Consider the following 27,671-nt stretch of genomic DNA (forward strand, 5'->3'; position numbering starts at 1 on the left):
CCATTAATGAAACAAGGAAATCAGATGTTGAAAATGTGGGTTATGTCTGTATTCTCTACTTTTTAGGGCAGTTTAACAATTACCTGTTAATTTTCACCGTTTTTGATGCTTTTATGAAAGTTCTTCCTGCCTCTGTCTTTCCTAAGAATCCCTGAGCCCCGGTAATCATGTGAATTACATTCAAACCAAAATGCAGAAAAGCTGTGTTTTCACATTGACCTTGAAATCCTGAAGGCCATTTCCACCTCCCACAGGACACGGCAGGTGTGTATCTCATTATAAAGGTGCTTTGCAGTATCGCTTGTGACTGAGGAGGCTGCTAAGGTAAGTTTAACCAAAAATGTTTCTCATATGTAGATAGTCTCAAAATCCTATCTTGCAGCTAAAAGCTGGCATTTGAATTCTTCAATTTATTTAGACCAGTTTAAGCAAACATACCTGTGGGAAAACTTGCTAAGGTACCAGCTAACACCAGGCAGGTGGCTTGAGCTGGCCCTGTTGTAACACTCGTGTGCCTCTTGCTGTAATACAGCGTAGTGGGTAAATAAAAGCTGGTAGTCTTCCTCCTAATGTGCTCAGAGGGCTTTTCTACCATATTAATTTGATAGTAGTAATTCAGTTACAGAAAATATTATCAGAGGCTGCTGTACTATGGACTGCATTTAAAATGTAACTTTCACTCCCACCTGCTCCTCTTCCTTACACTGGAAATGCTGTCATCAATTCCCCAGCTCAGCTTTTTTTTTTCCTTTCAAAGCTGATGTACAAGCTTAATGAAGTCTATCATTTCAATGTTCTTTGATACGTACTTCAGAAGAGACTGGGTACTTGATTCTCTTCTTATTTACATCAGCGAGGTCAGGAGCCGAATGCAGAAGCAAGCGAAGGGGTAGGGCAATGCCACAGAAGCTGTCAGCACCAGAGCAAAGGCATTTCTTCAGTTTGCTGTGGTCCCTTGGGAAATCCTAACAGCTGGACTAATGTTGGATGTAATTTAAGAAATACTCTCCCTAAACTGGCAGGAGGTTCAGTATGCATATATAATCCCTGCTGAAAGAATGCTCAAAAACTGAATTTTGATCTTCATGCAAGCCAAAACAGAGATTTTTCAATATCTGTAAAGATTTAAAAAATGATGTGGAACATTTTGTCCGGTAGTAGCTTTTTCATTTCTTCATACTATTTGTATTTATCTTTACCTTTTGCCATAATGGAAATTCAAGTCCAATATTCAATCAAAGTCAAGCATTTTATTGCCTTTCAGCTCAAATGCCTGAGTCAGATGCTTAAAATGTACCACCAGCAGCACTGCGAGCAGTGGATATATAAGTACATGGAAAATCAACCTTTTGCACTACGGCCCAAGGAAGTGCCTTTTCTTTTTTTCTTTATCCTGGTGGAGTCATTTGCTATCAGAACATGTTGCTATCACAAGTGGTCTGCTATTGGCACCTTACAGCTATTGGAAAATGTTGCTACCGGAGTATTTCAGTTCCAGAGCGCTCCCCAGTCAGACCAGTTTGCTGGTGCAAAGTTTGCAGTGGCGGGAGCCCTGCTATCAAAGGCATTGGCCAACTGGGAATCGGCAGTTCGCTTCCTCTCACTCGGGTGCAGAGAAAAGCAAAGTTTATTTAATCTGGAAGGTGGAAAGCTGGAGTGGAACAAGAATGACTATCACCCTGCACCTTTCCAGCTTCCCTTTATGCCCCCAGGAATTTTGCTTTTCTTCTAGCACCACCTCGAAAGCTCTTGCCTACTTCAGTACTGCTGGAGCTACAGTGCTTTTGGCAGCCAGCTCCTTCTGGGGCTTTCTGGTCTGACATGAAGGTGACCATAGGGTGACAGAAGATGCTCATCCAACCCATTGCTACCGTCAACTCTACCACAGGATGCCAATGCTGGCGTTAAGGTGGTGGGAGAGAAAGGACTGACGAGGAGAGAGCACACCCGTTCTGTGTCTGCAGGTTTTGATGCACAGAATGAATTCCTGCGGGGCATGCAAGTATTGAGCACTGGCCACTGAGCCAATATCCATGTGTGGGTTCTTACTCCATGTACCCTGCAGTAAATACAAACCAGTCGATTGTCCTGGAAAGTCAGGTTGGCTCCAGGAGTGCCCTGGCCCCCCTTTCTGCTCGTCTCTGAAAGAGCACTGCCCCAAGTGTTAGCTTGGCAGCACTTGGAAGAGTACCAGCAATTGCTGGTACTGACAGTATTTCCTAAGCATCTGTATTTTCACTTCTATGGAAAACATGGACCTGATCTAGGAGTACTTAATTTGGGAGCTGTAACACAGTCGCAGTGAAAAGCAGCACTGGAAGACCACCCGTGGATTTCAGCAGATCAGATCTCCTGTAGTTAAACTAAATGTCATCACACTGTACACGGCTGCTGATTTCAGGTTTGCTAATTTGTAAAACAATGTGAAGAAGATGCCGCAATTGTGAACGGAGCAGCTGAATTATAGGTACTTAGGCAGCGCTGTAGGGATATGAATTCTGTTTATTGCACAAACCTGCCTCTATAATTAATAGAAATAGTAACATTTCCTTGCTCTGTTTTCATTAATTCAGACTGATAGCTTTGGAAGATCAGAATGGATTAGGAAACTACTTCTTTTTGGAAGAACAGGAGAGAACCAGAGGACTTTGATGCTAAAGAGCCAGAAGCCCAGATCTCCTCCTCCAACGTGCAAGGAGCAAAATTACTAGCAATGCTCTGTGTGTAACAGACCATCTGTCACCATAATTGTAGCTTTATTTTATTTTTCCCTGTTTCTGGGAGAAGAGACCCAAACTTCCCTAGCTGCCTGCCTGAACTGAACATTATGGAATGTATTTTAACACCTTGAGAAACAGCCATAGTCAGTCCAAAGCCTGCTTAAACCCCAGCAGCTCTCTAACACCAGCGCTGGCACCTCCCAATAAAAACTGGCTTCAGGGTTTACCTAACAGGCTGCAAATGATCCGAACAGCCATGTCTCCTTTAGCGGGAGTTTTATAGGCCTTTGCCCCCCTCTTAGGAAGCGTAAACATATCAAGGTTTAAAATTGCGCTTTATTTATCTCAGTGGTATGGTATGATATTGTTCCCGCAGAAGCTCTGGTGATACTTTATGGTGGTAGAGAGGAGGGCACCGCGTGAAGCAGAGCTGATGCATGAGCCAGCTTAGCCATGGCTGGTGACAACCGAAATACGGCACAGGCTTCAGTCTGGGTGTTATTTTATTATTTTGGCTGCTTCGGGGACTGGAAGCAAGGGGTGTCCAGAAATGAGAATGAAAACCAGACAGCTATGCAAGGGGCTTTTCACCTCTCCTGGTGGAGAGCTTTGCCCCCCAGCCCCGTCCCTCTCGGGGTCAGAGGCACAGGAATAGGTATGTCAGAGATGACTTATTTTCCCAATAATTCATTGAAAAAAATATTAATCTTAATAGCTTTCTAACATGAAGTATGGACCGACCACTGAACCGCTCCGACTAAGGAGGGCCTTTTATTGATATGACTCCTTAGCCAAATGTAATGCAATTAAATGATTGAATTTCATTACATATATTGACATGGTGTCAGTGACAATTTCCATTCTCCCTATTATTTCTATAAATAAAGTCATCCGCCATAATTAGAAAATATGAACGTGCTAAGACCTCCATTAATTCTTCCCTATATTAATCCAAGAGCTGGGCAGGTGTTTATTAATACCTTGTTATCCTGCGTTCATCAGCTGTTACCAAGAATAGAAAGGCTGAGACCTGATCTCACGCTGAAGGTTAAATAAGAGCAGATCTGGCTAAATCTTGGCTTCGGTTAACTTTTTGACAATATCTGCAACCACGGCAGGAGAAAAATGGCTCAGCAAACGCAACAAACAGGGTTCATGTCAAAAATTCTCTTGACCTCAAAAAAGAACATAGGTGCAAAATTAGACTGCCCAGCCATGGAAGACATGTATGCGGATACCTGTGCTGTTCCTGTACTCTTCCTGGGTTGATTTAAATAACAGTGCTCAGATCTCGTTTTGTACAAAGTCATTTTAAATTCATATACAAAAAAAATTAAAAAAAAATCCAATGTTGCTTCCAGCACTTTCTAGCCCTTGCCCATCTCCTTTGAGTTGGATGCTGCTTGTCTCTTCTCGTCTGCCTCCTCTGCAATTATCCACTTCCTTTTTGCACTCTCTTTCCCTTTCTTGGAATTGCTTTTGCAGAAATGCACATAAACAGCTATTCTTCGGGTCAGCATTTCAATTAGTTTTAAATTGTACGTTTCTATTTCCTGGGTCTTTACTTATTTATTATTATTTATATTGAATCTTTTTCTGAGTGTTTGCATTGATTCCGATAACTCTGTTGGGTGCTTATCTGTATAAATAGATCAATAGCTTTTGGACTGTGCTTTCTGAAGCAATAGACTGAGACTTGCTTCGAACTTGAAAGCTTCTGTACTGAATTTATTAATACAGCAAGCTACTACAAATGTATGATCCACAAAATTACTTCAATCCCACACTAAAGTAAGTGGATTTTGTACCTTTTCTTCCTGGTCAGTTGTATTTAAGCAGTTGCCAATCTTACACCTCCTTTTTCCATTACAGACACCCTCAGTTCATCAGGGGAAAGGACACTACTGACGTCGTGATAACGCTCTTTCCAGAGTTGACAAGGTTGGCTTAATTGCTGGTCCCAGCAGACAAGGGTGTGTGGATCATCCTGGGCTCCTCTAAGGGACTAATCTAAAGGGAGGATCTAATCAATCATCTCAAATGAGAGATGCTCCCTTCTCTTAAACTGCAGTAGAACAAACCCTCCTCTAATCTGATCTGAATTAAAACCAGGCACAAACTAAGACTTTCATTTCTATTTCTAGCTTGCTCAAGGAAAGACCTCTTTGCACTGTCTTCCTCCAAGCCAATTTTGGGCTAAGTGAAAAAACATAGTTCCACAAAATCTCTGTGTGAAGCCACCAGGAATGCAGCAAGATAATAGTGTAGCAAGATAAGGGGGATTAAGATTACTTTTGGGCTTTTTAAGAAATAAGGGGTGAAAAAGTTAATGGAACACTCAACTGGGAGACATTGCTGGGACCTGCAAAAAGTGACAGACCGAGATAGCTGGGTGCACAGCAGTTGCGTTGTATGAAATACCATTGCATGGCCAGCTTTTTCCATGTACATTGAAGCCTGCTGAATTCCACGTGGATTATGGCATGCAGCCTCCACGGGTAATGAAGCTGATCATTTCCAGCTGATGTGTGCAATAAAGAAGTAGCTGGAGTACAATGAACTGGCCGTTAGTGAAATGAGAAATACAATGGCTGGCAACATCTTGCATAATCATTGCAAGATGGGCGGCATGTCTCTTGTTGACTATTCATGGGTCCTTCAGAGGATGAGCCTAGGATTCTTCTGTGGGGCCTGCCTATTGATTACACCTCATTTAAGAAGGCCTGATGTTTGCCTCCCACCCACTTGTGATTTTTCTGGGCCAGTTTGGTTCTTGTTTAATGCAGGAAACATCTCTGGCCTGCTGCGCTCCGCGTTCAGGAGCAGCACATATTGAGAATTTGCTTGCATTGTTGTGGAAATTAGGCATTACTTTAATCGCCATGGTGAGTTTGAGTGGAATATTCTGTAGAGACAATAGCAGCCACCAACAATCCAAACCCAGTGGAGGCCTGACCCAGCTTGTATTGAAGCTGATGAAGTATTTCTATTGTATTTAATGGACATTGGCCTCAGCCTCAAAAGAGTGCACTTTAGATTGAACTTCTCTGCTTTTACAGAGATCTTATTAGATTTGCAGAGTTGGTATTAGATTTGCTCAGTGGTATGAGAACATTACTATTCTGTTAAATTACTTTTTCAGTTAATAATATATTCTTTTCTACAAGGATTTTTCTTTCTTAAGTCCTTTTTACCTGTTTGCCTTCAGCTGGTTAGGAAATTCATTCTCGCTTTCCGCCTTGAATTACTACATACCCTTATCTTGCAGGATTAAACAGCTCTCGTCCACTTCTCAAATGAGTGCTCTGTATGCTAAACTTTATTTCTGTTCCTTGGGCAGGGTGTCCCTTTTTTACTGAAGGAAGGAAAACAAGAAGAGCCTCCTGAATTACGAGGAAACCTAAATCAAAATAGGTTCTTGACCCCAAGTTCTTCCAGGGCAAGGCTCAGCACTAACTCCTGGGGAAGCCCTCCTCATACTTGAGCCTTCTCTATCACAACGTACAGATATATTTTGTGAGCCCATTCCTAACGAAACAGATCTCCGAGATCTGAACTGTATTATATTATTTGTAATATTTACACCTGTAATACCAGCAGTATGCTAAGTGCTTTGAGGAGATGTTGGAAGACAAAATCCCTGCCTAAAGAGCTTAATAGTCATATTTTATTCAAAATAAAAAATATCCATACTTTGAGCCTGTAAGATACCGGATTAATAAGGCTTTTCTCCTTAAATTAGCTCACGGAAATATAACCCCCTGAAGGGAGCGAAGGAGACAGCTGTGGAGGGAAGGGAGCCAGCACTACCGAGTACAAAGTGCCTTTCAGCTGCCTCCTCCGGAGATGCACTTTCAGCCTCAGCCTGGGGTCCTTTCGGACACTTTTATCCCTGGGAGCCCAGCTGGGATCAGAGGGTCAGATCCGCCGTGCCCCCCTGCATGGCGTTCCCTGTGCAGAAGCGAGATCCAGCCCCACTCCATCCGGGATGAGGGAACCAGAGGTGGTGTGATGGGAATGTAGCCTTTGGATCTGCCTGTTCAAATGGCAGCCCTCGCTATCGGAACAAAATCGGGTCACTCTTCCTTCCGGAGTCAAGAGTGTATAACACACAGTTTCTCAGTTCTGATTGCTGTGCACAGATTGCACTAGTCCCAATATTTTGTCACAGTACAATTATTTCTAGTTCTATGTGTAGCACATCACAGCATCAACATTCTTTATAAAAATATATTAAATTATTTAAAAACAAAGGAAAACTAAATAATAGCTTATGAAGAAATCTTTCGGAAAAGGTTATATTTCTGCATCAGGTGTACTTGAAGTTCAGTGGAATTAGGGTACTTTTGCCATAATGGACACCCGTGAGAGAGAAATGGAGCGCAGCGCTCAGAAAGGGAACAGTGGATGCGACTAATACGTTTTTGAGAGGAAGGGAGACCCACCATTACATGTTGACGGTTGAGAAGCAAAGCTGACAAGAGTTTTGAAGCCATAAGTTCCAGCTTGTTGCAGAATTTTAATGTGTATCCACATGAGTGATATTTGATTAGGTATTGTAAGCACAGTACTGGAAAATTAGGATTAGCAAATGAGTAAGTTAAACTGAAATTTAGGCAAAGAGATTTGAAAGTAGACGTAAGTGCTTCAGTCATGATGGGCTTTGCCCTCCAAGGAATTTTTTTTTTTAATAGTCTGTGAATTCATATTGGATTTGAAATTGTTTCCATTACAGACGCTAGGGATTTTGCAAGGAAATCTGCTGGGGTTATAGAAGAACAGTAACAGAACAACAACAGAAGAGATATAGGTTGAAAGTGATACTGTTTTGACTTAATGATCTCTCTTTTGTGAAATGCTCATCACAGACAAAACGTTCCTGGCCACGGCACAATGACAAAAACACTCCACGCAAACCTCACTGTGCCACTCCTGGTTCTTAAGAAAATGTCTGTTACACGGCCAAACCCCGCATCTGTCTTTGCAGGGTTAATTATTTCTGAAACCCGAGTGAGACACAAAGCAAGCTGCACAGATAGACGCAGGACATAAATAACTCTGGCTATTAGCTGCACAGTGGGGAAATCGCCCAAAGGCGGCAGGCAGAGGAGCTGGGTCCGCGGTGGCCCCCGGGGTACGCCAGCGTGCCCAAGCACCTGCACTGGAGCACCCTGCCAAAGGCGCTAAGCTAAATCCTCTTCCGAACAATGGCACTTTGATTAACGCAGGAGTTGGGATGCTGTGCAAACCAGCCTCGTGCTGACACCAAAATGAACCAGACAGCTCAAATATGAGAAATGGAAAAAGCAATAAGCATTAGTAAAAGAACACAGCAGGTTGTGTGTAGCCCCAGTGACTCTGTCAGTATATTGTATTTCCCACAAAGGTCTGGAAGATCTACCATTTTTTGTATTGGTTCTTAAGGAACATTGCAAAAATATTAGAGATGGGGGAACAGAGGTGCAAAACAGTCCGTTAACTTACCATGATAGTATCCACCGACTCAAAATCACAGCCAAGGCTTCCGTCTCCAATTTGTGAGGTTAGGTCATGCTGATTTTATCAGCAAGGTCATTTTAGCACCCATGCTTAATCCGAAATCTAGTCTGATATTTGTTTAGGAGATTTGAGTAATCTCTTTAAGAGAATTAACAAGTGCTGGAGTCCTAAAGAACAATCTTCTCTCAGCCCTGTCTGGAGCAGAAGGATTTGAGGTCAAAGCTAGGTGAGGGGTTTTTTAAGGCGGTCTGGAAACAAACAAAATTCTCTCTAGAGCCAGTTGTGTTACGGAGAATGGAGGCACAAAGCCTGCAAGTGATTTTAGGTTGCTCTTTGGGTTCAGTTGTCTAGCTGCCCTGAAGTGCTGCATGATGCTAAGTATTGATAACGCGATACGCAGAGGGGCTTGCTCCGACAGGTTTCCCCTCTGAGCCCCGTACACCTGCAGTCAGTGGCCAAACAACACGTGAATGTTTTGCTGCCTTTTCCAACGTCACCGTATGCTGCCTGTTGGTCCTTCACGACACGGCGCTGGCCCTGGAGCTGTGCGATGGGAGCTAACTTCTAGCTAAGGGAGCGGATGGGGAAATTCAGTGAAACAAAGTCACTGCTGCTCAAATGCCAAGCTGTTAAATCTTCAGTAAGTTTTATTTCAGAAATCAGTCATCTTCCTTTACAAATAATTAGAAAGATAATCACTGGATAAAAAGTCAAATGTTCAGCTGAGGCTCTTGGGTTAAATTTTAGGAAGGGCTTTGAGGAATTTGCTTTCAATCCTTGCATTCAAAGCTACTCTCTGTGCTCCGGTGGTTGGATGGATCTAAAATAAACCATTTCTACATGTTCTCGTCTGAGAATATGTGGCTGACATCACATAAGTTTAGCCCTTCTCTTGCAGATTGGTCCAAGAAAATAATGAAAATCCCACAAAAGCAGCATTCCCACAAGACTCCTATCATGTCAGGCAGAACGGTCACCTAGCAGCTCGTGGCATTGTTGTACTGTTAACCCTTGCACCCTTTTCCTTCCCAAAAGGCTGATGAATTTTTATCTAGATCCAGAAACAAAGAACAACATCCTGGCCTGCGGGGGTGGATGCTGCGGATGCTCGTCTCAGGCACCCCGCCGTTTCACAGCTGGCAGCAACAGATAAATTTATCAGTTGTCTGAGCCAAGGTTCACCAGATGGAATCGCATCCCACTTAGAGGTAACGTTGGACTATTGCAGCTTCAAGAGTAGAGATAGATTTGGGTATTAACTCTTCTCAGCTTCCAAGCTTTGGACTAAAAGAAAATTTGGAACATAACTGGGAATCCTGAGGCCAAATATCCCAAACTTAAGAGCACATAATGCAGCAGCTACAGCTGGAAGGGGTACTACAACTCCCCTAGCAAAGTTTTACAGTGAAGTTTGCTATCCAAACCATTAGAAGGTTGTTGCCTTTTCATGGCTGATAAATTGCAACAACAATGATTTTACTGTAAAAACAAACAAACCTCCCATTAGACCAGTGAGAAGCAATATTAAATCTCGTTCTTCTATATTTGATAGATATTTATATAGAGGCCTATTAATATTTCAATATTTGGAGAAATGGCAGCTTGTATGAGCAAATGGAAGCACCTAACATAGCATATAGGCAATCTCCTTGGCAAGGCCTATAAAATCGAAGGTAAAAGAGGTATGGTGGGTGTTGGCTAAAGTAACACAATATTTGCACAAAAAAGAGTAGGGGATATGGTAAATATGAAAAGAAATTGTTGATAAATTCAACACATCCTTGGCAGATCCTCCGTAGGGGTGTGGAGGACCCTTGACTTTAAGTCACCTGCTGCATTTGTCGAGATCCACCATTCCGGCGTCCTCCCTGTCTGGTGGCTTCTGAGAGGTGAGCAGAGGTGGGAAGAGGACCCTGCGCATCTGCCCAGCCTTGGGGCTCAGAGGGTGCTAAAAAGCCCATCTGTAATGCGGGTCCTGACATGTCTCCTTTAAGATGAATGATGAGGACTTGCTGCAAGGCAGCCTGCCTGAAGGAAACAGTCAGACATATATCAAAAAGCCCATGAAAGTGTGGTCCACAGAACGACTGTTTAAAGTCACTCAAAGATATGGTGAGCCAGCCAAACTGGCCCGTTGGGGTGGGTGCACTGGCACGAGCAGTGATGCTCCTGCAGATGGTCTGACAGGGTGCCTGTGCTGAATGCAAGCCTTCAAGGGTTAAATACTTATCTTGACACTTGCAAACTTCTGTAATAAGAAAGCTGTAAAAGAAAGCAGCCATCTGCTTCAGGCATCATGCAACGAACAGCCTGCCTTGCTTACCAAAGCAGCGAGACGGGGAATCAAAAAAGACGGGACCAAGCAGCCTAAACCCCGACTGCTTTCAAGCTCCACAGCAGGAATTCAGCCCTCCCCATGCTTTCACAGTGATTTACAATTACAAAACAAAACCCGCCTGGCATCCTCATGAGGGTCCTCCAAATGCCCCAACAGGAGGCTGGAGCCAGAGGCCACAGCACCGAAAATGCCCATGTGCTGGGTGCCTGGCTGGAGGCTCCGGCAGGCGCCGACCGGCCGCTCCCACCACTTGGACGGCTGCTGGCCCTGCCTCGGACTTTTCTTTTTCTGACGCTTACAAAACTGTCTGACAGCAAAATGGAGAAATAGGCAGGCCAGCTCCTACCACACGGGAAAACAAAACGAACCCCCCGTGGGGGGAACAGGGGAGGGAAGAGGCATGCGGTATTTCCAGCTTTCCCAGTGCTGCGTGGTAGCAGACATGAGAAATGACCCCATTGCTCAAGCCCTTAACCCTTAGATACTTTCTTCTCTTAATGCCAGATGGAAAATCTTGAAGTCTGAAAGTGTAGTGGAAATACATTGCAGGAAGGCACACAGAGTTAAACAAGCCATTGAATGCTCATTTCTTCAGTTCAGTACATCTTGCTGTACCATTCATTTTGGCAGAAATGCTACCAGCTGCTTGGGATCCATTCCAGACCTATTCCAGGGCAACACTGAACAGGTATTGCCCAAACTAAGGGACCCGTGAGTTTGCCAGAGAAAACTGCTGGGGTAAGAAGTACCAGCTGCCACTGCCCAGCTCAAAGGTTTGACCAATTTTGAGAAGGAGCAGAATTGGGCCCGCTTCAGACTCCTGGTCACGATATCTTCCTGTGATCAATCAGAAGAGCTCCAGGCCGTGCTGGAGACCTACGAGGCTCTGCAAGCTCAGCTAAGCTTTTGGATCATTATCCAGATGGAGCCTTATGTACAAATATATAATGTCTGTCAGCGTTAATGAAAGCCTTGTAATGGGCCTCTGTAATATTCGCACTTTATGAAAGCTTAAAAACACCTGGTCTTATATCAAACTCATCACTATTTGCAGAAACAAAATCAAGACATAAAAAACCTGAAACAAGCATAGAGAAATTAAACGAGCTATTTCTTTGGTGGCTTCTCAGAGACAAGGTGCACGAGAGTGTGGAAGGACCACATAATTTACAGGTGGAGAGTATATGTAACTATCATATGGGTATCACATTCATATACCAGCACCTTTCTGTATGTAAGCACCCCTAACTGGTTTGGTAAAAGTTAATAACCATGCCTTTCTTTTTCAATGACCACACCTGCAAACTGAAGCCTACTGTTGCCACTAGTACAACTCACAATTCACACAAACATCTATTTCTGGTGATAGTTTCAGAAATGACTAGGTGGTTTAGTAACTCAGGCTTTGGTTGTATCATGTGAGGGGAGCTAGAAAGCACTGATATTCAGAGTGTGGTATCATCAAGACATTTTTGGCATAACATGTCCTCATGTTATACCCTAACATTGCCAGGAGCTGTAACAGTGTGTGGAAAAAATAGTGCTTTTCTTTTTCCTGTGTCTATTTGAAGGGTTAGATATAATTGTTAATACACAGCATGCTACTACTAGCAAGAGTATTAATATAGACCTCCTATTGCTAGTGTTTTTTATTATTAACTACTTCTAAGAATGTATATTTTCACATGTGAGTGGAAGTATGCGATCAAGCATTCCTTAGCAAGCTTGTGCAGTTTACGCTCCAGCCATGACTCACCCCTTACTCTGAGAAGCAAAGCCCGAGTGACCCAGCTGCGGTGAGCACACGGGCATCGCAGAGGCAGTCTCAGCAACACGAGCCATGGGGAAACCTCCAAAACATCTTCTACCTCCTGCTCGCTGTCCCTTGAAGTTGTCGCTAAATAAGTGGATGGTAAACTTCTTACCTGAATTTCAGAGGTACAATCAATGTATCACAAAGCAAAACCTTTTGCTTGCAAGCAAGTTAATTTTTGCTACTGCCTTGACTTCAGGCTTTTTTTTTTCCTACTATGTTATCTCCAAACACTGCCTGGGCTCATAAACAAGTAAAAGAAGCAGCTCCTAAGTCCTCAGCTGATACTAATTGTCATCAGCCAACTGTTCAAGTTAATGAAACTATGGCAATTCTAAGCAATCAGCCCAAGATCTGCTGGGTGTTTGCTGGTTCCAGGTGCTCATGATCAAGGCTAGATTAAAAGCAAATAAATAGTCCACCCCGCAACAACAGAGGTTTGGTTTGTTGAGGACGGTTCTGTGGAGTTTCTTGCTGAGATATTTTGAAGAAAACAGCTTTTTATAGGTGTTGGACCTGAGAAATGGGGAAAGATGTTTGCAAGCAAGGAGAAAAACGCTATTTGTACATCCAAGGTATTGTGTCCAGTAGTCTGAAGTATTTCCTTTTTATTTGTGCATTGTTTCTTATAGTATCTTTACTCCTTGTATTGCAGTCTTCTGGGGTAAAGTATGTATGTTGTACTGCATCAAGATGCTACTGTTTTGTGTTTACTGTAATCTAAATTAAAGTTCAGTAAGGCTGAAGGTATGTGCTTTCCTCCTTGTGTAGGCTTGTGGTCATGGAAGAACTGTGCAGAAGTGAGTGTATTGATTTACACCTATCACGTTTGACAAGAGCAGATGGGGGTCTCGGAGTTTTAGTCTAGCTGATGGACCGTACTAAACACAGCCTGGTTCTGCTGCTATTATATGTGAGTTATCTTTGATGCAGCCAAGTCACTTCTAAAGTATTGTAGAAGGTAAAACAGAGCCAGGTTTATGGGCAATAATAACAGAATGATATTATTTAGCCTAAAATGAGTCAATATTTAGAAAATTCCACTCTTAGTAATAAGACCTTGCCTAAGGGAGGCTGATCCATGCTGTCTTTAAGGAGAGAGCCTCTACCAGATGGGAGAGTGGGTTAGTAGCCTTGAGGCAGAGCCCGAGTGCTCCTGTGGCCATCCTGGGGGTGGGGGCTGGAAGAGGCATGTGGGCACCGAGCTGTCTGAAATGGGGAAAATAGACATGGGAAATAGAGCGTTAGCTCTAATGTTGCAAAGGGGATAAGTGCTGGTGGTAACCTGCTTGGTGGTGGGAGGGGATGCAAACCTGATTATTGAGACATAGGGTGAGCATGGCATAGCCAAAAAAGGCAAATTTTGAGCAGGTGTGAAATGGTAGAGTTTTGAGCTACTGGGGGGCTTGTCCCTGGTAGCCCTTGATGGTGATCTTGTCCCCACCTGGGGCCCAGCACAAGGCTGCCTGACCTGCTTTTCCAGGGCTGCTAGCTCCTGCCAGCATCAGACGCACGAGGCCCTGGCTGTGTTATGCTGACACTTGTCCTATAAAACTGACAGCAATAATGAATGATAGTCCATATTTCTGTAATATCTTCTTCCTTGGAACACCTAACAAGATGCCATTGACAACGTTTTTGTGGACTGGATTGCAGCCAGTTTCTTGAATAGTTTGGCCATGGCCCTACAACAGGAAGCCGCACTCTTCAATGCTTATGATCAGGGGACTTACTTTCCCTTCTCCCCCTGCCTACCTCTCCAAACAAACAGCCTGTCCTTACAGCAAGTGCTGTACATCCAGGACTGTCTGGAGGGGCTTTAAGGATGTTAACTGCTCAATCTGAGCACCTAGGTGGTCTCAGCTTCGTGCTCAAACACTGAAGCCACCTCCTCTAGTTGAACAAGTGTATGTGCTCTAATCAGTGTTACTGGATGGGAGCAACTGTCTGTAGTACCAGTAGCAGATCTAATGACATATTGCTTGAGGAGTTCTGGGCTAGACTATAGCAATAACTTACTAAATATAAGTCTGAGGGAGCCAAATTTGCTAGTTTTGGGGAGATTGCAAACAACTGAGAAATAAATGAGTCTTCTTTCTATCCCTGGTCCATTGCACAGGTCAGGACTTCTCTAGTTATTTGTGAGCTGCATCTGTTATTGACCGTTGTATTCCTTGGCATGAACTTGAAATTTCAGCCTCCAGGTTCATGTGCTTTAACCATGGTGAAAATAAGTGATGCATTTGTCTTGCATGATAAGTTTCCCTGTGGAAGTTGTGGATGGTTTGATTGACTTAGGACTGTGGCTGGGTTCTTGCATCAGGTGCCTACAAAAATGGCCAATCTGGAATGGCTGCTTGCTTGTGTGACATGGTGGTCCCTCCTAAAGATGCTGGGCACTTGGAGCAGTGCTCCAAAACAGCTGTGGCCGCCTGGTGCCCTGATGGAATTTGCTGCTTCTGGGTTGAGAATGTGGTTGCAAGGATAAAAAGGGGATGGATTAAACTCACCTGATCCTTTATGGTGGATTCTGGTAGAGCTTTTCTGCTCAAAGTTTTTGCCTTGCTTTCTCTAACCCCTCTGACATTAGTGACTTGCTGATCTTTTTGGTTCAACAGCATAAAATGAGTCATGATCTGGACTGCAGGACTAAGGATGGGAGCAGAAGCTTTCAAGCACTGTATGTGTTTGCAAAGGAGACTAATGCACTTGAGGCAGTGACTACGCTAAAGACTACTTAAATCCTCGGGTATGGGCCTGAGTGGAGTTTGAACAAGCTGTGTGCTTATGCAATTAAGGCAAAGCTGTGCTGCTGCTTGAGCACTTGCAGCACTTGATAGGGATACAGACAGGTCAGGGAACTGCGATGTGGTCATCTCTTTAATCCCCAAGTGGAGGGAAATCGGCACCTGGGCTGCCTGGAGGAGGCAGTGGGTTTCTGCCTCAGGCTGTGTAACTGCAGGCTCAGATCCTGAGGGGTGATTGCCATTTTAGCAGCACCTGTGCTCTTGTTTTGCTGGTGGTGTTGCTTATTTTTATGGATCAGGAGGTTGCAATCAATTCCAAAAATACTGAGAGTACAGTTTGAGCCCATGAGAGCAGAAGCGGATGTGTACTTGAAGAAAAAACATTTTGAAAGGAGTATCAATTTTATAGTCACTGTAAAGGAATGACAGAACAAGGGACTGTTTTTCCCCACCAAGTAAAACAGAAAACAAGGAATCAAAATTTGCAGATTCTGTTTTCAGCTTTTTTCTTTGGAGGCAACCAAGCACCTTCCTTCCCTGCTTTTGCCTCCTGTAGACAAGGCAGAGCCATAACTGGGAACAGAGGTGTCCTGTGGCTTTAAGACTGTACAGTGATGGAAAGCTTTGGTGAATGCTCCTATGGAGATATAAAATGATTAATCTGCAGGCATCTGAGAACACTTATGATTTAGCTGTTGGTCCTGTATCTGTTATTTCACTTATGGGGCTGTTAATATCTCGTAATGCACATCAGGCCATATCTTAATGATTAAAAAGGGTCTGTTTTATCTGTAACTAGTGAGAAATGCAATTATTTTAAGTAGTGTAACTTCTGTACCAGTCAGACAAGTGGTGTTAAATGGCTTTAATAATTTGGCTGGAGGCTTGTTTCGAGGTGCAGAAAGCACACCATCCCTCAGATCAGCACGTTGTTGCTACGGCTCCGGAGCTGGTGTGGGGGCAATGCAGAGGGGCAGGAGCCCTGGAGGCCATGAGATGGAGGGCAGAGGGATGTGGAGGGGGGGATAAGGCAGTCTGCAGTGTCAGATGCAGCCTCTTGGCCTGAGGACAGCTGGGGAGGGAGAATATGATCAGGGTGGGACAGGGGAAATCCAATAAGGATGAGAGAGATGGGAGACACTGAAGGATGGACATGTGCAGAGTGGGAGGGAAGAGGGCTGGAGACATGGTGAGGGGGAAGGAAGGGTCTTTTCCTTCCACACCAAGACCTTGTGCTGAGAGTAAATCCCATCCAGGAGCAACTTTTGCCTCCTAATGCTGACCTGCTAATAGCTGGGAGGCAGCCTGCAGTGCTGAGACCCGGCAGGTCTGCAGGCAGCAGCGGGATGCTTTCCATCATGCTTCCCACCTCTGAAACTTCCAGTGGAAGTTGAAAAAAACCATACAGCTTCACTCAGAGCTAATTAACTGTATATTAGCGGAGACAGACTTTGGTTTTAAGCAGAATAAACCCAACCGTGAGCATGTGGGTAGGACATGGATGGGCTTAAGCTATTTCTAGATTTCTTCCCTCGTACGAGACATTTTGTCTCCACATCAGCAGCAGAGTTAAGAGTTGGAAGCAGAGTAAAAAATGGATGGTTTTCTAAGCTTGCCACATCTCTAGTGTGGAGGGCTACTGTTCAAATAAACCCGGTACAGAAGCTAATTGCTGAGAAACAGTGGGATCTTTCCAAGCTCTAATTCAAGGCAATTTAAAATCTCCACTGATATTAGCAGGAGCATAAAACTGCTGCTGGACACATACCAGTTAGCAAGACCAGCTTACCAACCGAGGGGTGCAGCTGACCTGTTTTAGAAATGGGCATGGCTCTGCTGAGCAAATTGGGAGTTAAATTGACTGACACTGTGTAGAAATTTGGCTTGTTATCCCTCCTGCACACCCCTGGCAGTGCAGCTGGGAAATGATAATTTCTGAGCACTAAGTGGCAGAGATGTGCCTGTGCTGAAGGGTGAGCGTGGTGCTAAGCGAAGTTGACTTGATTTGGACCCAGCCCAGCAAAGAATATTGATGTGTGCTTCAAGCACAAGGGTTACAAGCATCCGTGGGGCTGCATCAGGAGCGCAGATTTTCACAGTTCTGTACCGAAGTAAAAGCTTTACCTAAATGACACTTAAGTCACTATCTGACTAACTCCGTGCTTTCCGTCTTGCTTCATTTCTGGTGAAACACCTATTGAAATCACACTGCCTCACACTTTTGTAAACAACCGAATATTCCACCCAGCGGCATTTACCTGTACGTGGGCACACAGAAGTGAGTCCTTGGCCACATGGGAGCCAGAGGGAGTTTTGCCGCTGAGTTCAACTGGCACTAAAACTATTCCTGTAAAAGTGTATTTCTGCAGTTGCACTGTGATATCTCTGCTGTAGACCACTAGTTAAATGCATGTTAAGGTCTAGGGTCAAGCCACCTGGTAGTAAATTAATGGTCCATAGTGTAGCTACTGCTGGGATGCCTCTCTCCCATTAAAAGAGAGGCAATGTTGCTTTAAGTGGCTTATATGCCCAGTATAATGGTACTCGTGGCTTGCAGCTGCATAGGAGAGGGTGCTTGTTTCATTTAAAGAAGATTATGTGAGCCAAAAGGTATTGCCCAGCCCAAGAGGCACTGCAGAGCCGCAGTGTCCCAAAGGGAGACTCTCATGGGAGTGGGGACTTCTGGCATGTCCCCCCCATGCACCATTTCAGACCCCTTCACTGATTGGGTTTTGCTGCCTCTGCCTGCCCTTCACCTGGAGGGGCATTACAAGCATCACCACTCCTGTGCTTGTAGCCTCTGAAGGAGCGTGCAAAAACCAGGAGGCTCCTCTCCTACCACTGTCTCTCTGCCGGCACAATGTGCAGCACCTGGCTATGGGTACGCTTACCTACCACATGACCCTTAAATTTAAAGGAGAGAAATGTTGGGTCATTCTGGACACATGCAATACTCCAGTTTGCTAGGTTGCCTCTGGGCTTTTGAATAGTAGCCTGGAAGGCAAGGTTCAGTCCTCAGCATTGGGGTCCCCCCAACACCCTGCGGCTTGGCATGCAAAGTAGCACAGAGAGGGGGTGATTTCTCTGGCTTGTTTAAAAGAAAGGAATAGAAAAGGAAATAAGAGAAATTTACCATCTTTGAAGGTGGGAAGGGTGCTGAGGCCTTCTGCTTTCCTTTCCCATTGCCGTGCTCCTTGTCTCTCTTGGGCCCCATGTTGCAAATCCTATGCTCCCATCTGAAGAGCACCGGCTGCGGGCTCCCTCCAGAGCCCGTTGACGCAATCTGGGTCATTCGGAGAAGGTTGTCAGGAAGGATCCTGCGCCTCCCCGCTGTGCCGGTGCTGAGCTTTGCCTTCCAGGGCGTGCGAGGGGCCAGGCTGGTCCTGAGTCCTGCTCCCAAACCTGGCTCGGTCCACCCACTGCAGCCTCCCGGGGCGTCCCCTGGGGTGACTGGCTGGGGTAAGGTAATGCTGGGGCACCACGCTGGGGCCACAGGGGAAATGCCCTGTGGGATCCACCTAAGCGCTTTTTTGGGTGGGGAGAAGTCAATGGCTGAAGCTAGCACAGGGTATCCCTGAGAGGCAAAACCCACCTGCCCTGCCAAGGGGCTGCCAGTGAATAAGGGGATTTCTAGCAAGGCAACAAAGCCCTCCTGGGGAAAGACAGGATTTCCCCAAGTGGGACCGAGTGGTTTACGACTGAGAGCTAATCTGCACGGCTGTTTCATAAGTTGCCCCAGCTCTTGGGCTCCGTGCTCAGCCACAGATGCTATATGTGCTGAGAATAACTGATTTCTCAGAAACACCATGTAAGAATATACGCATGCAGAGGTCGGGAGCAAACTGCATCAGTTTCTTTGTATTTTAGCTTTATCTGTAACAAAATCTCTCCCCATTCCAATACCAGTTTAGTACCAAGGGACCAGACATGTCAAGCACCATGGCTTGGTGAAGGCCATCTTCCACCTGCCAATTCATATTCCTCATGAATCCCCACCTCTTTCCTTGACCTTATTCTAGGTATTTACACAGACAAATGCTTGTGGCAACAAACCTAACTCCAAAGCCAGTGTTTAGACAATTGTTGACCTCCTGCTCATTTACTGCAGTCCCAATTCACAAGGAAAGGCAGAATGCAGGTACCCCCCCAGCCCAGGGACCACACCATACAGGGGCTATGCTACTGTTCGTCTCCGTATTCAGACCAGCTTTGCTGCATAGCAAAAGTCACACGAGCAATGAATTTCCAAGGCTTTCCAGACTAACAGTTACTGCAAAGCAGTGGAAGTGAAGACTTAAGTTTCTATCTGGACACTTTTTCTGTTCAGCTGCAGGTTTTTATCCAAATTATTTAAATGCTCACTGCCTCAGTTTCTCCATTTGTAAGTCCCTAACCTGCCTGTTTGCTATTCTTGGATTAAAAGCACTGTGTAAGGTATGGTTCATGTTCTAGCAGCTGCTGCTTGTACACATTTAGAAAAACAAGCTCTGAATGTTTTCTGGGGAATATAGATATCCCAAATCAGCCCAAGGCTGGAATAACAGCTCTGTTGTGGCATAGGATGATGTTTGTAAGCTGGGGAGTGCCGGGAAGTTTGTGTGCAGTTACTGCTTCCTCAGCCCTTCTCTGTTTTAAATGCAAATATATAAATGACTTCAACTTCACCCTAAAATGGATAAAGATCATAAATATGAAGTCAAATAAGACCCAATAGCCCATTAAGTGCATGAAAGCTGGCAGCCTGTTTTAATTTGCTGCTACTACAGCTTTAATTTGCCTGGCACAGCTGGGAAGTGCAGCGAGTGAATGCTGCGCAAGCCCCTGTGTGTGAAGTTGGAGGGGGGACGGTCGGCGAGTTACCCACCGCCTGGGAGCTGCAGCTTGGAATTTCCTGACAATTTTCTTTTTTTTTGCGATGCCGAAAGCAGCTTGCTGTCAGCGAGTGTTTCTTGTGCCCCTTCCCTACCCCGTATACTGTTTTCAGTCTCTATTGCAGCATTCGGGAGTATTTTGCTTTCCAAACGAGAGGCCCACAGGGTATTCAAGTTAATTGTCCCCCCATAATAACATTACAGTATGCATCACTAAAACATTCCTGTAAGCCTCCAGCTTCAGCCCAGAAATGCTTCCAACAGCTAATTCATTCCTCCCTCAGATGAGCAAGTGTAATTTATATCGTAAAACAGCACTTGAAACTGTTTGCCTATAAAACGTCCTTCACTTGAATCCTCAGTTAAAGCCTTGCTCGCACCAGCCTCTTGTCAGACTTAACTGCTCTAGGAAATCCTTTTCCAGGGTGCACTTAGCAGAAAAGCCTGAATTTGCTCTAACACACACTTTATCTTCACTCCCCGATACTTTACAGCAGCCCGTCAGAGCTCTCTGCACCGACCCCATCCCGAACGCCTCGGCGCGTCCTGCAGCTTCCCCCGGCAAGGATCAGGTTTACCTTAGCAGCAGCGGAGCAGCAGTGCCCAAAATGGAGATTTCAATGGGATCTGACAGGGAGATTTTTCCCCTCTCATCTACATACTTCTGTAGTTTCCACCTTTGGGAAAACAGCCTATCTACAAGCAGGAGATTTCCGTATATCTTGTCTCTCGATGTCTCAAAATATTTCTCGCTGCTCTCGCAGTTCCCAGGCAGTTTTAATTACTTTCTGTTTTTAAATAGAGGCGAAGCACCAGTGTTCAGTAATTATTCAGAAACAAGTCACCAGAAGGAAGTGGGCGCGAAGACCCTCTGAATAAAGTCAGCCCCAAAAAGCTGAGCTTTCTCTCTCCAAACTTTATTTCACGATGCTCCTTGTTATCCCCACCTTTATAAAAACTCCTCTTCCCATCTGCTCTGCCTGCGCATCCCCGGCTGCCTGGGCTCCTCCGGGGCATGATGGCCATTCCCGCGAGGGCGGGATGCTCAGCGCGGGGTCGGTGCCTTCACTTGGCAAAATTCATCCCTCTCGCCTGCTCTTCGGAAGAAAACTGCAGGAGTCGGGCAGGAAAGCGGGCTCAGGGTTGGGGCAGTCCCACTATGGTGCTGAGCCCGCGGCCGGCACACGGGTAGGCAGCACCTGGCCGTGCAACCTTTACTTTCCGAAGTGCCAGGGCTGTGCAGAAGCAGGCGTGCAGCTGTTTCTCCAGCGCTCGCTCGACCCTGCGGATCCTTGCTTGTGCTGGTGTGAAATCGGGGGCTTCCCAGCCTTTCCCTCAGCCACCTCCATCAGACCACTCTGTCCTTGGGTGGTATTTGCTTTTCTGAGTCAAGAGCGTGCCGGAGAGACGCTCCCATTCGTCTCAGGCTGCTCACTGATTTCCCACGCTGTGTGCTTGCTATTTGCTCCTATGGCAAAAATAAAAGCTGCTTTCGCTGGCGTGGTCCACAGTTGGTTGTGATAGGATCTTTTTTTCCCCTGTTTAAAATGTAAGGTCTCACAAATTAAGAAGCTGCAGCCTGTCTAGATCTTATACCAGTCAGTCTCTGATTCATCAGAGAATCTCCTTGGTAACTAGCTGTTCCTCTCTGATGATTTGTTACAAAAAAGCTCTCCCAATTTAAAGATAAAATACAGTGAAGGCAGAAAGAGGAGCTACACCATATAAATACCTTATACAGGCACATATGCCTTGTGTGCATGCAGCTATACTGGATATTTTCTGATGCGTGTGGGAAGCAGCCTCTCCATGAAACTGTGGTATCACCCCACGGGTGGGAAATGTGCCCCGGCTGCCCCATCTCTGCTAGAAATCCTTTTTGCTGCTCTGGGGCCGGTAACCCCATCTGCAGGGTCAATGATCCCACAGGAGACGATGTTGTTGGCATCTAACGAGGCGCTCAGCAGTTTGTGCTTTAATAAGCCAGATTTCTGGCCTTGTGTGGGACCGATCGCCAATTAGAAAGATTCAGAGAGAGGGTGACTTTCTGCAGGAGGTGCACCCGGCGTGTTTGATGCTGCCTCGTAGCCCTCCTGCTCTGGTAACGAGCCCCCGCTGCCTGACCCCCCCTCGGCGTGCGGCAAAGCACTGCCTGTGCTCCGGGGGCTGCCTGGGTCGGAGGGAGGGTGCTCGCTGAAGTCTTGTGTGTTTTTTTTTTTTTTCTGGGAACCAGCATTGCTGGAAAAGTTGATCCAAGGTGAGGCTAAGAATGCTTCGTGTTTGAAATAGCTGGTAATCGTGTTCAAGGAGTCAGTGTAAGTGAAGAGTTTGACCCATGAATGCCCAGGGCCGGGAGGCTCTGCGGTTAGAGCTGCCCGGGGTCGCAGAGGGACGGGGCACCGGGACGGGGCTAGGAACAAGTTTTCGCATTGCATATGTCGACTTCCTCTCTGTATTTTCTCACTGGCCTTATGCCCTTTCTGTCCCATGGCATAATTCCCCTGAATTAATACACCAAACAGCAACAAAACCCCAGGTCTATGAGGTGTCTTTTATCTCTGCCAGAGGCTTTTGAGCTCACTGTTGAAGCTCGCCCACCCCCGGGCAGCCGGAGGAAGGCTCCTGCAGGCAGCTCTGGCAGTGGGGCTATTGCGTACCACGGCTGCCGGCGATTTGGGACAAAATCTGTGTTCCCGCAAGGTGTTGTGGCATCTCTAATGTCTGGGCAGGAGAGACCCGGGATCGTGCGCTCTGCCTGGGGAGGCCTGATCCAGCCCTACTCAGATTCAGACCTGTGGTTTCAAGGTGTTTAAATCTTTGCAAACAAAAGCTTGGGTTAAGGCGCTGCCCCTACCAGCAAAGCCTAAAGTGCTCAAACCTCCCTTTAGCAAGTAATATGGGCGATGATGAACTGGTTCTGATAAATGAGGGTTAAGATAGTCAAGCTCATTTTTGATGCAATTGATCCATGTCAGGAAGATGACTTCATTCTGGATAAGGGGTGGGTTTTTAGATAACCAAACTTGTGGTATGCGAGGCCTGACTCTCCCCCCACCTCAATCAGGGGGAAAAGGGGGGAGAGATGCTCGTCCTTCCCCCGTCCCGCTGCGGGTGCTGAGCTGTGGGAGGGCAGGCGAGCCCCTGCCGCGGCCCCGACCTGCTGTGTGGCCGGTGCTGCTGATTCAGGCCCGAAGGGAAATACAAGGGGAAGCCTCGGCTCTGCCTCTTTCCTGCCTTTTAGTTTTCTTTCTGAAGCTTGAAAGCAAGAGTAAAGGCTTTGTGCTATCGGGTCTCCGTGCCTGTGCCTCTCGATGGGAGGGAAGCGGAGAAGCAGACGGAGCCCCTGATGGGAGGGATGTCTGCGGGGCACGTCCTGGCTGGCTTCGTCTCCAGGCTCCCTCAATGGAGGGAAGGATGGAGGGAGGTCAGGTCCAACAGCGCTGGTGCCTGGTGTGGGGTCTCTGATACCCGGTGCCATGCTGAAGCCACCAGGCTGGGAAAAGTGAGCTCGCTTTTGTTTTGCCCAGGGGCAGCAGGAGCTGCATCTCCCCCAAGCAGAGCATTGGGGCACAGCCTGGGTGCTGTGTCCCACCACACGACTCTCCTGGAGCAAAGGGTGCTCCCTTGGAGCCTGTCCTGCCCCATGGAGGTGGTGGGCAGACCTGCAGATGGACTGTTTACCCTTGCTGAAGCTCTGGAGCAGCCAGAGGGGCAGATCTCAATTTTTATGTTATGCATTTTAATCACACCATTGTCACTTGGAGCTTGGCACGGGGAGAAGTGGAAAAGCATCAAAACCTGCTTGTTCCTCGCCCCCCACCTGGTGCCTGCAGTGGGTTCACCTGCAGGTGCCTGCAGACAGCATCTCCTCAGCTGTATTATTGCCTACCTGGGGTGGTTTGGTTACAAATTCATATTTATAAAAAAAAAAAGCGCTTATGTACAGTGTTTTGCTGTTCCTATCTCCTTTGCAATGTGTTGCTATTTTGGGAAACGAAGCAAAGGTGGCTGCAGCTATTTATAGCAGGGGAAGGTGCGTGGATCTGGGCACCCACAGCCTGGGGTGGGCACGGGGCAGCCTGCCTGAGGGTGGCAAAAGTGTGCCATGCAGTCAGATGTAGGTTTTTTTTTTTTGCTTTTCTGTGGCTCTTCCATTTTATTTCAATTGCTGGCCTAATCCTGAATCAGATTTGAACTTAAAGGAATGTCAGTGACAGTAAAAAAAAAAAACCCAAAAAGACAGAAAAAGGCAAATGTGCACAGCCTTGGCGAGTATTTTTTGTGAATTGGATCTCTTGAGATGAAAGCTTCATTACTGTGAAACAATGAGCCTACTACACTAGTACAAATGGGTTTCATTTGTATTGGGAAGATACAAGTTTATTATTTTTAGTCTGTTCCTCTAGCACCAGGAATGTTTAATGTGATAATCAATGTAATTGAGGAACTGAAAGTACAGAAAATTGCAACTCTCTCAGGGGTGATAATGACAACAACAGTAGCACTGCTGAAAGGTCTGGGGGACGGGTAGAGGTATAGGAAAAGTAGACTTGGATCCCGAGTGTCGATGACCCCATGTCACGCCGGGGTCTGTGGGAGGGCACCTGGCAGCTCCAGTGCAGCCCTTGCAGCAGGGGCCGGACCCTCCCCCGTGCCAGTGGGACGGACCCGACCCCGAGCACCCAGCAAGAAGCTCGGGGCTGTGGGACGCACCCAAGGACGGCTCTGCTGGAAGGGCAGGGGGAGAAGGAGCTGCTGCCTTCTCCCCTGAAACCCAAGGGCTCGGGAGGGGCAGTGTCTCCTCCTGGGGTCCAGTGGGAAGAAGGAATCCAGGAGCAAGCCTGGCTGCAAAATTGGGCAGCCACATTTGTTTGAGTAGGTCTTTACTGAGTGTTTGCAAACCTTGATAGGTTCACAATTTGGCCAGTTCAATGCTTTTTTTTTTCCAGAAATAGCAAAAGGCACACTTTTGACACCCAAACACTCCTGCCAAATTCCCAGCTCCTCCTCCTCAGTACAGGGATGCTAAAGCTCTTCAATTAAATGCTTCAGAGCTTTTAATACGGACAAAACACAGCATTTCCTCTCCAGCCCAGTGCTTGGAAACTGATAAGCTGTTTTGTGAAGCTTCCCTGCCCCAAAACTCAGCCTGCGGCAGGTACCCACCGCAAATATTATCAGCCTGAATTCTATGGAAAGCATAAGTAGCAAACTCGTCAGAGGACCTGCCATCTATAGGTGGGTCACCTATAGCACTTTGGTCACTGCTCGCACAAGCCTGGTGGCATGCAGCTCCAGCTTTGGGGAGCTGCTGGTCCCCATGTACCAAAATCAATTGCTCCTGTACCTCCAGGCAATTTTACCGCTAATTTTAGTCCCTCTGTGATACAACGGTGTTTTTTTCTGTTTGCTGGTGATTTATGGCGTGTGTTGTCCATAGAAGAGGTGGCAGGGAGGAAGGTGGCTCGTTGGCTCTGCCCTGGCTGCGGGGGCAAGGAGGCTGAGCGTGGGGCAGCTGGGCTCCCCCTGAGCTGCTGGACATCAGCCTGGGTGGTGAGGGGAGAGGGGACCCAGGGAAAACTGAACGCCTTTTAGACGCAGCCTCCGAAGCTGCTAAATTCAGAGCAGGCCTGAAAGAAACGACAGCCTGCAAGGGTGCAGTCAGGTTTGTTTTCAGCCCTCTCCGGTTTAATTTGTGTTACTCAGAGGAGGGAAATTTTCTCTGCTAGAAAAGTTGCCTTGTTCTAGTGGTTTTCTAATAAATCATGGCTTTAGAGACTGAAAGCCGTTTGGTGCCCTCCCTTTCAGGGAGAGCTGCCAGAGCTCCCCTCCCACGCTGGGACAGGTTCCTGGCTGGCAGCGTTTGAGCCGGTGCCCAGTGCTGCCCCACGGCGCGGGGCTTTCTCCCTCTGCCAGTCTTGCACAGACAACTACAGGGAAGCCGGGTTTGTCCATTAAACGAACTCGCTTTAGCATATGCAATCAGTTGTGCCATGAGTTACGTTTAAACCTACTGTAATCAGAGGGGACTTTGCTGAGGGAAGCAACTGAAGCCAGAGCTGAAGGTACGGCTGCGGTGATGCATTGGCTGCGGTGTTCACGCTCATAATGCAATTGCTTACATTACAAAGCAATTATCAGGGTTTAAAATTCCAATAGCATTTTGAAAACATATATGCCTGGGGGTTTTCCATTTGCAGAGGTGTTTCTTTTATTGTACCTATTTGCCTAATAGCTTTACCATTTTAAACACATCAAGGTGTTGTAGAAACTTCTTTGTGATTTTTGTTGAAAAACAAAGCCAATCCCACAAGCCCCACGCAGAATACTTGCTCCATCACAAGCTGCTCCTAAGGCCCGATTTAGGGTTTGTGCAGGTTGAATGAGGTAAAACCCCCATACAGTGTTTCCTGCTCCCTTCCTTAATTTTCGGCAGCACATCCTTCAGCCGGGGCAGAGCACGTGGTGCTCTCTCCATCACTGCGAAACCAGCAGCTTTTCCCTCTCCGTCCAACCCCTCCGGGAGCAGCAGTCACTCTTGCAGTAAATTTTCACCCCAAATAACACATACATCATTCTCGCAGCCCGTTCCTGGTGCTCTGCAGACAGACTGGCTGATGGGATGGGAAGGGCGAACTTTCTGCATCAGCTTCTAAAGAGCAAATTTGCTGCTGGTATTTTGAGGTGGTGCCATGTTGGAGAGCAGGGTGCTGGGGCAGGGCTCTGGGCACCTCCAGTCCAGCCCAGAAGGGCCAAGAACTTAACTGGGACCTACCGGAGGAGATAATTCAGACAACCCTTATTGCTTAGCAAGGGAGAGACTTTCTGCAGAGAGGGTGATGTCCAAACCTGACAATTCAACGCCTCCCAGGAGTGCTATCGTTCCCTTAAACAATATCAACAGACTAATTATCACACAACCGTTTATCATGTGCAAAATGCCTATGAAACCACATGAGTAATTTCCATAGTAACCAGATCATAACCTTCTTATGTAGGGATTCAAGTGCCAGAATGACGCATACTTGATAGTACCACGTACATACGTGACCTTGCGTAAAGCATATACGCTTCTGGCAGCCAGCGTTTTGTTTCTGGCCTTCCGCTCCTTGGCTTATAAGCACTCACAAAACCTGGATTACTCATGTGTAATACCCTTGCACTAGATAGATGCTTCTGTAATGTCTTTAAGGTTATGTGGAATTCTATTTGCAATCCCTTTTATAAATAATAATACAAAACACTTGCTGCTAAATCTGGCTGTCAGCAAGCAAATGCCAGGAACCAAAATGATTATTATTACTATTATTTGCACCGTTCCAAAATCCATTAATTTGCTTATTGTGGCATTAGGTAATGAACGCTTCTGCAGAAAGGTCACAATTCTATTTTACATCAGATAACTATCTTTTCTCATGTATGATACATGAAGCATATGTCTTGCTTGGGGCATAATGTTTTATTAAAATTATTTTCCTTTGTTCTTTCTTACAGATTGTCTATTATGACTCTAAAGATTGCCTGCATGACATCTCTTTTTAAATTCAATGCATAATTACATAAAACAGAGATTCATCTGATGCTACATTAATAAATGTCTTATTTTCTTTGAACAGGGGGACATGCTCTATTATTTACCGGACAACATGGATTTAGCTAAGCTTCATGGAATTTTGCAGTCAC

The 27,671-nt window shown here is 46.1% G+C and overlaps 2 protein-coding genes across 6 annotated transcripts in view; one reads left to right on the forward strand and one right to left on the reverse strand.

Moving 5' to 3' along the window:
- The window catches only part of ZMAT3 (zinc finger matrin-type 3), a 410,758-nt gene that overhangs the window by 81,953 nt on the left and 301,134 nt on the right, over window positions 1-27,671 (forward strand). The gene's annotated exons all lie outside the window — the stretch shown is intronic.
- LOC142085434 (calcium-activated potassium channel subunit beta-2) overlaps window positions 1-27,671 on the reverse strand; it is a 150,234-nt gene that overhangs the window by 30,031 nt on the left and 92,532 nt on the right. Inside the window, exon 1 of one of the 5 annotated variants that reach the window (XM_075157370.1) lies at window positions 20,567-21,573. The exons of 3 other annotated variants lie outside the window; for them this stretch is intronic. Coding sequence is in view for 1 of the 2 variants with exons in the window: in XM_075157367.1 (XP_075013468.1) it covers window positions 18,251-18,300 (50 nt within the window). In the remaining variant the exon portion in view is untranslated. Of the gene's footprint in view, window positions 1-18,250; window positions 18,611-20,566; window positions 21,574-27,671 lie in introns of those variants that run through there. One more of the 5 variants, XM_075157367.1, reaches the window with a different exon arrangement.

Source organism: Calonectris borealis, chromosome 9 (genome assembly GCF_964195595.1).
Source record: "Calonectris borealis chromosome 9, bCalBor7.hap1.2, whole genome shotgun sequence".
Lineage (NCBI taxonomy): Eukaryota > Metazoa > Chordata > Aves > Procellariiformes > Procellariidae > Calonectris > Calonectris borealis.